The sequence below is a fragment of the Colobus angolensis genome, unplaced genomic scaffold, assembly GCF_000951035.1.
Source record: "Colobus angolensis palliatus isolate OR3802 unplaced genomic scaffold, Cang.pa_1.0 Scaffold169, whole genome shotgun sequence".
NCBI lineage: Eukaryota > Metazoa > Chordata > Mammalia > Primates > Cercopithecidae > Colobus > Colobus angolensis.
Window position 1 is genome coordinate 790915 of NW_012114810.1, and position 9615 is coordinate 800529.

The 9615-nt window shown below is 46.2% G+C and overlaps 1 protein-coding gene and 1 pseudogene across 1 annotated transcript; one reads left to right on the forward strand and one right to left on the reverse strand.

The window, feature by feature from the left end:
- Positions 1-573: 573 nt before the first annotated feature.
- LOC105508930 (ADP-ribosylation factor 2-like) lies at positions 574-1124 on the reverse strand. The gene is made up of 2 exons (XM_011937956.1): positions 805-1124; positions 574-735 (listed from the first exon to the last, which is right to left on the reverse strand). The coding sequence occupies exons 1-2, from the start codon at positions 1117-1119 to the stop codon at positions 574-576; spliced, it is 477 nt and encodes a 158-aa protein (XP_011793346.1). The 5' UTR covers positions 1120-1124.
- Positions 1125-4657: 3533 nt separating this feature from the next.
- The window catches only part of LOC105508842, an 18910-nt pseudogene continuing 13952 nt past the window's right edge, over positions 4658-9615 (forward strand).

The window sequence follows — 9615 nt, forward strand, 5'->3', positions numbered from 1 at the left end:
TAGTTTCAGAAATGTTTACTAATGAGATGAATATGTGTAAGTCATTTAGCACAGTGCCTAAAACACAGTAAGTAACCAACAAATGGTAGGTGGTATTAATACTATTATTATGAAATCCCAGAATGATGAGATTACAGGAACATGTACACATAACAAAAGCAGTTTTAAAAAGCTAATTTTTTTTTTTTTCAGGGCCAGAGTAACAGGAAAGAGATAGACCCATTATTCAAGACAGATGATGTAATGTGAATAAAAGAGTGAACATTTTAAGGTGTCTTTTCTCCTAATATTCTTCTATTTTCTTGACAGAAAAGGAGGTGAGGAGGCTGGGCACAATGGCTCATGCCTGTAATCCCACTTTGGAAGGCCGAGGCGGGAGGATGGCTTGACTCCAGGAGTTTATACTAACCTGGGCAACAGTGAGACCCCAGAATAATAGAAGAGAGAATAATCTTCAACGGCATGGATAAGGCACTGTGAGAAAGCTGCCTCCACTCCCAGCACACAGGTACACGTGCACGCAGCAGAGGCCAACCGATGTGGCCACAAGGCACAAAGAATAGATCCTTCTGGTCAATTCTGGTTCTGGAGCTGGTTGGGGAGCCAGTCCAGGCCTTCGTAAAGCCCATGTCCGGTAGTGGCACAAGTAGCCTGAATGTGCCAGTTTCTGTAGCGGAGGGAATGGAGGCCGAGCTTGTTTGTTATCTCTGCAGCGTTCATAGTATTAGGGAGATCCTGTTTATTGGCAAATACCAATAAAACTGCATTTCTGAGCTCATCATCCTCTAATAAGTAAGTTAGTACTTCCCGGGCCTCATCAATCTGCTCTCTGTCATTACTGTCAACCACAAAAATCAGACCTTTTGTGTTCTGGAAAATACGCTGCCACAGAGGTCTGATTTTGAAGTGGCTGCCAACATCCCAGACTGTGAAGGTGATATTTTTATATTCTACCATCTCCGAATGGAAACCTACTGTAGGGATGGTAGGCACAGTCTCCCCCAGCTTCAATTTATACAAGATGGTGGTTTTTCCAGCTGTATCAAAACCCAATATAAGAATTTGCATCTCTTTTTTCCCAAGTAGACTCTTAATGAGCTTTTCAAAAATGTTTCCCATTGTAACTGAATTCTTTGTTATTTCACCTTTTTTTTAGGTTATGATGACTCCATTCAAACAAACAACCTTCACAGTTGCTGGCCAAACAACTTTCTGTCTTTGCCTTCGAAGTCAGTAGGACATGAATAGATCATGTCTGCCGCCGCCCGGCAGCTCCAGCCAAAGTGGCGCCATTGCTCCAATTTTATATTTTTAGTAGATACAGGGTTTCACCATATTGGTCAGGCTGGTCTTGAACTCCTGACCTTGTGATCTGCCCGCCTCAGCCTCCCAAAGTGCTGGGATTACAGGCATGAGACACTGTGCCGGGCCCATTTTATTTTATTTTTAGAGAAAGGATTTTTGTTTGTTTGTTTGTTTGTTTTGAGATGGAGTCTCACTTTGTTGCCCAGGCTGGAGTGCAATGATGCAGTCTTGGCTCACTGCAACCTCCACCTCCCAGGTTCAAGCAATTCTGCCTCAGCCTCCCGAATAGCTGGGACTACAGGCCCATGCCATCACACCCAGCTAGTTTTTGTATTTTCAGTAGAGATGGGGTTTCACCATGTTGGCCAGGCTGGTCTTGAACTCCTGACCTCATGATCCACCTGCCTCGGCCTCCCAAAGTGCTGGAATTACAGGCGTTAGCCACCACGCCCGGCATAGACAGGGTTTTGCTCTGTTCAGGCTGGAGTACACTGGTGCAATCATGGCTCACTGCAGCACTGAACATCTGAGCATCTCAGCCTCCCAAGTAGCTAGGACTACAGACATGTACCATCATGTCCAGCTAATTTTTAAAAATTTATTTTTGGCAGAGATGGGGTCTCACTGTTGCTCAGGTTAGTATAAACTCCTGGAGTCAAGCCATCCTCCCGCCTCGGCCTTCCAAAGTGGGATTACAGGCATGAGCCATTGTGCCCAGCCTCCTCACCTCCTTTTCTGTCTTGAACCCACTTCTATGAAGCTTTGATTCTCACCACTGAAACTTGTCAAGGTTATCTGTGACCTCTACATTGCCATGTCTCAGTGGTCAATTTGCCGGCCTCCTTATACTTTTCAGCAGTATTTGACTTGGTTGATCATTCTTGTATGGAGACACTTTCTTCCTGTGCTTTTTAGTGTACCACACACTCCTGATTTTCCTTCTTCTATACTGGCTATTCTTCAATTTTATTACTCTCTCTGGTTGTTTACTGGATGAGAGCACTTAACGTACTTCTCTTCGTAACCCCAGCCATACCTGACCCATGGCAGACACTCCATTGTTGAATGGATGAACCTGAATGTTTACCAACATGGGATATATAGAAAAGTGCAATGGGGCCAGGCTAGGCGTGGTGTCTCATGCTTGTAATCCCAGTACTTTGGGAGGCCGAGGTGGTGGGATCATGAGGTCAGGAGATCATGACTATCCTGGCCAACATGGTGAAACCCCATCTCTACTAAAAATACAAAAATTAACTGGGCACAGGCCGGGCACAGTGGCTCAAGCCTGTAATCCCAGCACTTTGGGAGGCCGAGATGGGCGGATCACGAGGTCAGGAGATGGAGACCATCTTGCCTAACCTGGTGAAACCCCGTCTCTACTAAAAAAAAAAAAAATACAAAAAACTAGCTGGGTGAGGTGGCAGGTGCCTGTAGTCCCGGCTACTCGGGAGGCTGAGACAGGAGAATGGCGTAAACCTGGGAGGCGGAGCTTGCATTGAGCTGAGATCTGGCCACTGCACTCCAGCCTGGGGTCAGAGCGAGACTCTGTCTCAAAAAAAAAAAAAAAAAAAAAAAAATTGGCATGGTGGTGCGCGCCTGTAGTCCCGGCTACTCGGGAGACTGAGGCAGGAGAATCGCTTGAACCCAGCAGGCAGAGGTTGCAGTGAGCCAAGATCACACCACTGCACTCCAGCCTGGGGACAGAGCGAGACTCTGTCTTAAAAAAAAAAAAAAAAGTGAGATGGGGACATACTATTAAGGCCTTTGAAAGTCAAAGGGTTTTGAACTTTTCTAAGCAATTGGGAACCACTAAGCCCTAGAGTACCATGATGCATGGTCTAATTTAGTTTCATTTACTCTAAAGGTGGGCTTTAGAATGGATTAAGGGAGAGAGAATTGGAGGCAAAGAAATAAATGTTGAGGCTGTTGCAGTATAACAGTCATAAAATAATGTTAGGGCTGGGTGTAGTGGCTCACATTTGTAATCCCAGCACTTGGAGAGGCCGAGGTGGGAGGATCACTTGAGGTCAGGAGTTTGAGACCAGCCTGACCAACATGGAGAAACCCTGTCTCTACTAAAAATACAAAAAAATTAGCCAGGCATGGTGGTGCGCGCCTGTAGTCCCGGCTACTCGGGAGACTGAGGCAGGAGAATCGCTTGAACCCAGCAGGCAGAGGTTGCAGTGAGCCAAGATCACACCACTGCACTCCAGCCTGGGGACAGAGCGAGACTCTGTCTTAAAAAAAAAAAAAAAAGTGAGATGGGGACATACTATTAAGGCCTTTGAAAGTCAAAGGGTTTTGAACTTTTCTAAGCAATTGGGAACCACTAAGCCCTAGAGTACCATGATGCATGGTCTAATTTAGTTTCATTTACTCTAAAGGTGGGCTTTAGAATGGATTAAGGGAGAGAGAATTGGAGGCAAAGAAATAAATGTTGAGGCTGTTGCAGTATAACAGTCATAAAATAATGTTAGGGCTGGGTGTAGTGGCTCACATTTGTAATCCCAGCACTTGGAGAGGCCGAACTGAGAGGACTGCTTGAGCCCAGGAGTTCAAGACCAACCTAGGCAACATAGCAAGGCCCTATCTCTGTTAAAAAAAGGAAAAAAATAATGGTGACATGTAGTTGGGTGATGGCAGTAGAAATGGAAAAGATGCATTTAGAGACACTGTGGAGCAGGGTCTATAGGGCTTGATGACTAACAAGCTAACAGAGTGTAACATATCATCAGATAGACGTCATATTATATAAGATCAGCAGGCAGACCACCTTCTAGACTCCTATGGACTGCCCTGAGGAACCAATGCTCTCACCCTGTGCATCAAGGAGGCAAGGAGTCAGCATGATCTCTTGGGAGGGCCTGTCCTCAGGGAATTTTAATTCACTTAGGTCTCCTGGTCCTTAGTATTAGTCACTCATAGGAACCTCTGGGTTTGTCCACACTCCCTAAGAATCTCTCTTATTCTTAGGATAAATATCTTGGCCACAGTCCTGAACCTCAAAAAAAAAGAAAAAAAGAAAAGAAACCATTGTTGGCCAGGTGCAGTTGCTCACACCTGTAATCCAAGCACTTTGGGAGGCCAAGGCAGACGTCACGAGGTCAGGAGTTCAAGACCAGCCTGGCCAACATGGCAAAACCCTGTCTCTACTAAAAATACAAAAATCAGCCAGATGGAGTGGTGCATACCTGTGATCCCAACTACTCAGGAGGCTGAGGCAGGAGAATTGCTTGAACCCAGGAGGCGGAGGTTGCGGTGAGCTGAGATCGCGCCATTGCACTCCAGCTTGGGCAATAAGAGCGAAATTCCATCTCAAAAAAAAAAAAAATTAATATATAGCTTCTTTCGTGACAAGATGGCCACCCTGGCGGTACCAGCAAGTGTTCCTCCAGCTATGCTGCCCCAGTCCTGATGGCAGCCTTAGCCTCGGTCCCAGCCCCAGCGCCAGCACCAGCAGTGGCTGCAACTCCAGCCTCATCTTCAGACCCTACAGCAACAGTGGCTAAGACTGCGGCTCTGGACCAGATCCCAGTCTCAGCGCGAGCTCCAGCGCAGACCCCTGCTCTGTCTGGTCCTTCTATCCCAGGGCCCTTTCCCGGGGGCTGCGTGGTCAGGCTGCATCCTGCCATTTTGGCCTCCATTGTAGACAGCTAAGAGTGACGCAATGAGGGAGCTGCCTGAGTTATCAGGAACCTATTGGGAATTGTTGATAAACACTCAGTGGAGGTCACCAATTGGTTTTCAGTGCCACACAATGAGTCAGAAGATGAAGTGGCTGTTGACATGCAGTTTGCTAAGAACATGTATGAGCTGCATAAAAAATGAGCTCATCCTGGGCTGGTAGGCCATGACATCACAGAGCACTCTGTGGTGATTCATAAGTACTATAGCCTGATGGCCTCCAACCTCATCCGCCTCACTGGTCACAAGTCTCCAGAACCGCTGCGTGAGCATCAAACCCTGTGTCAGCACTGTAATGGGTGTCCCTGGGAGGACCATGGGAGTGATGTTCACACCTCTGACAGTGATATATGCATACTATGACACTGAACACATTGAAGTTGACCTGATTATGAAGACCTGTTTTAACCCCAACTAAGGTATCGGACTGTCAAGTGACTTGCAACAAGTAGGAGGGGCATCAGCTTGCATCCAGGATGCCCTAAGCACAGTGTTGCAATATGTAGAGGAAGTACTGTCTGGAAAGATGTCAGCTGACAATACTGTGGGCCACTTCTTAACGAGCCTGGTTAAGCAAGTACCCAAAATAGTTCCCAATGATTTTGAGACCATGCTCAGCAGCAACATCAATGACCTGCTGATGGTGACCTACCTGATCAATGCCACACAGTCACAGACTGCCCTCAATGAGAAACTTGTAAACCTGTGAATGGGCCGCAAGCAGTTCACTTGCTGGTCTAGGTCTCAATTCCAGGACTCAGAATGAAATGAGGGAGAAATGGGTTTTTTGTGGTCTTGAGTCACACTGAGACAGTGAACTGCTTGTGACTCTAATAAACATAGCCTACCTTTTGTAAAAAGTAACAAAATGTATATATATATTTACATAATACATACTTATATATATTTATAAATATAATATATATATATATATACCACCATGCCCGGCCTATGCCCTACTTTCTCATACTATGCTGCCAGCACAGCACCTCCCATCACAACACCATAATCAATCATTTTTACATAATCATATATATAAAGAATCCCGGCCAGGCGGGGTGGCTCACACCTGTAATCCCAGCACTTTGGGAGGCCGAGGTGGACAGATCACGAGGTCAGGATTTCGAGACCATTCTGGCAAACATGGTGAAACCCCATCTCCACTAAAAATACAAAAAATAAGCCGGGCGTGTTGGCCACCTGTAGTCCCAGCTACTCGAGAGGCTGATGCAGGAGAATGGCGTGAACCCGGGAATTCTGAAAAAAAAAAAAAAATTGGGGTTCTGTAAGAAAGGAAGAAAGGGAGAATAAATATTGGATAAGACAACTGGGCGCAGTGGCTTACACCTGTAATCTCAGCACTTTGGGAGGCCGAGGCAGGTGGATCACGAGGTCAGGAGTTCAAGACTAGCCTGGCCAAGCTGGTGAAACCCTCTCTCTACTAAAAATAAAAAAATTAGGCCGTGCATGGTGGCTCACGCCTGTAACCCTAGCACTTTGGGAGGGCAAGGTGGGCAGATCACAAGGTCAGGAGTTCGAGACCAGCCTGGCCAACATGGTGAAACCCCCATCTCTACTAAAAATGCAAAAATTAGCTGGGTGTGATGGTGGGCACCTGCAATCCCAGCTAATTGGGAGGATGAGGCAGAGAATTGCTTGAATCCGGGAGGTGGAGTTTGTAGTGAGCCAAGATCGCGCCACTGCACCAGTCTGACAACACAGTGAGACTCTGTCTCAAAAAATTAAAAAATAAATATTGGCTAAAACAAGTAGCAATGTCTGTCACACCTCCTGAGAGGCTACTGAACCCTAGTTATATGCTAGTGTTACCTGTGGAGACCTGGGCTGGAATTTTTTTTTTTTTTTCTTTGAGACGGAGTCTTCCTCTGTCACCCAGGCTGGAGTGCAGTGGCACAATCTCAGCTCACTGCAACCTCCGCCTCTCGAGTTTAAGCAGTTCTCCTGCCACAGCCTCTCCAGTAGCTGGGATTACAGGCACCCATCACTATGCCCAACTAATTTTTGTATTTTTAGTAGAGATGGGGTTTCACCATGTTGGCCAGGCTGGTCTTGAACTTCTGACCTTTGGTGATCCACTCGGCCTCCCAAAGTGCTGGGATTACAGGCGTGAGCTACCACGCCTGGCCAAATTATGATCTTATATGTGAAAATGATTGAGTATGTAAAAATGATTGATTATGGTATTGTGATGGGAGGTGCTGTGCTGGTGACACAGTATGAGAGAGTAGGACATAGGCCGGGGGCGGTGGCTTACGCCTGTAATCCCAGCACTTTGGGAGGCCGAGGCGGGAGGATCACTTGAGGTCAGGAGTTTGAGACCAGCCTGGCCAACATGGTGAAACCCCATCTCTACTGAAAATACAAAAATTAGCTGGACCTGGCAGCGTGCGCCTGTAATCCCAGCTACTCAGGAGGCTGAGGCAGGAGAATCGCCCTAACCCGAGAGGCGGAGATTGCAGTGAGCCGAGATTGCGCCAATGCGCTCTAGCCTGGGCGACAGAGCAAGACTCTATCTCAAAAAAAAAAAAGAATATGACATAAACAGGCCTTAGAGATTAAAGGCTGAAGATTAGCCTCAAGTTAGGAGAAGAGAATATGGTGCTCCAATAGTTCCAGAAATTTCTATCAGCAGAGTTGAGAGCTTCCCAAAGCACAAATTATATATAGGGCATAAAAAGGATAAAAAGAAAAACACTGCTTTACCAGGCTAAGGAATAAAGGGGTTGAGTAATTAAGAGAGACAATCGAGATAAGAACAAAGAGTTTTTCAACTAGAAGATAGGGGAAGGCAACATGAGATATTAAGTATGTCCAACTTCAGGCTCCCAAAGCCTGGAGAACAAAGCTGTTGAGTACATCTTGTTCCTACACTGGGGCCTAACTTTTTTCCCATTTTGAAAAAAAAAAAGGATGTAAATGAATTCTCTGAAACAAAGACACATTTTTAAGGAGGAAATGTTTGTGGAAGTTTCAAACGATTATTATTATTTTTTTTTTTTTGAGACGGAGTCTCGCTCTATCGCCCAGGCTGGAGTGCAGTGGCCGGATCTCAGCTCACTGTAAGCTCCGCCTCCCGGGTTTACGCCATTCTCCTGCCTCAGCCTCCCGAGTAGCTGGGACTACAGGCGCCCGCCACCTCGCCCAGCTAGTTTTTTGTATTTTTTAGTAGAGACGGGGTTTCACCGTGTTAGCCAGGATGGTCTCGATCTCCTGACCTCGTGATCCGCCCGTCTCGGCCTCCCAAAGTGCTGGGATTACAGGATTGAGCCACCGCGCCCGGCCTCCAGTTGTCTTATCCAATATTTATTCTTCCTTTCTTCCTTTCTGACAGAACCCCAATTTTTTTTTTTTTTTTTCAGAATTACAATGTGCTTATCTTTCCATGACTCCCTTGCCGCCCTGAAAATGTTAATAAAACTTTGTCACAGGCAGGATGCAGTGGCTCACACCTGTAATCCCAGCACTTTGGGAGGCTGTGGCGGGCAGATCACCAGAGGTCAGGAGTTTGAGACCAGCCTGGCCAACTAGTGAAACCTGTCTCTACTAAAAATACAAAAAAATTAGCTGGGCATGGTGGCAGGCACCTGTAATGCCAGCTACTCAGGAGGCTGAGGCAGGAGAATCGCTTGTACCCAGGAGGCAGAGGTTGCAGTGAGCTGAGACCACACCATTGCACTACAGCCTGGGCAACAGGAGCAAAATGCTGTATAAAAAACACACAAAAACAAAAAAAAAAATTAATTTTTTGAAGACAGTCTTGCTCTGTCACCCAGGCTGGAGTGCAGTGGCATAACTATGGCTCACTGCAGCCTTGACCTCCAGGGCTCAAGGGATCCTCCTGCCTCAGCCTCCTGAACAGCTGGTTCCACAGGGGTGCACCACCACACCTGGTTAATTTTTAAAAATTTTTTGTAGAGACAGGGTCTTGCTATGTTGTCCAGACTGGTCTAGACCTGAATCAATCCTCCCACCTCAGCCTCTCAAAATTCTGGGATTACAGGCGTATGAGCCACCTCGCCCCAGCCTATGCATGCAATTGACAGTTAAAAAAGAAAACATGGCACTAAATAAAGTTCAACATCCATGCATGATTAAAACAAACAAAAAAACACCTGTCTGAGCAAGGTGGTTCATGCCTGTAATCTCAGCACTTTGGGAGGCTGAGCAGGGAGGACTGCTTGAACCCAGGAGGTCGAAACCAGCCTGGGCAAAATATCAAATATAAAAAATTTGATGGCATGCACCTGTGGTCCCAACAACTAGGGAAGCTGAGGTAGGAGAATATCCTGAATACAGAAGGTTGAGGCTGCAGTGAGCTGTGTTCGTGCCACTGTACTCCAGCCTAGGTGACAGACATCCTGTCTCAAAAAAAAAAAGTTTCAGATTTTGGATTTTTGGATTCAAAATCTGATTCTATATTTTTATTTATTTATTTATTTTGAGGCAGGGTCTAACTATATTGCCCAGGCTGGTCTAGACCTTCTGGGCCCAAGCTATGCTTCTGCCTTGGCCTCCCGAAGTGCTATGATTACAGGTGTGAACCACCACACCTGACTCTAATTCTCTCTCTTTTTTTGATCCTATATATATATATATATATAT

Coding starts and splice junctions, on each gene's coding strand:
- LOC105508930 (XM_011937956.1), bottom strand. CDS start 1,119: ATGGGAAACATTTTTGAAAAGCTCATTAAGAGTCTACTTGGGAAAAAA. Junction 736..804: donor AGATTGATGAGGCCCGGGAA/GTACTAACTTAC, acceptor GCCAATAAACAG/GATCTCCCTAATACTATGAA.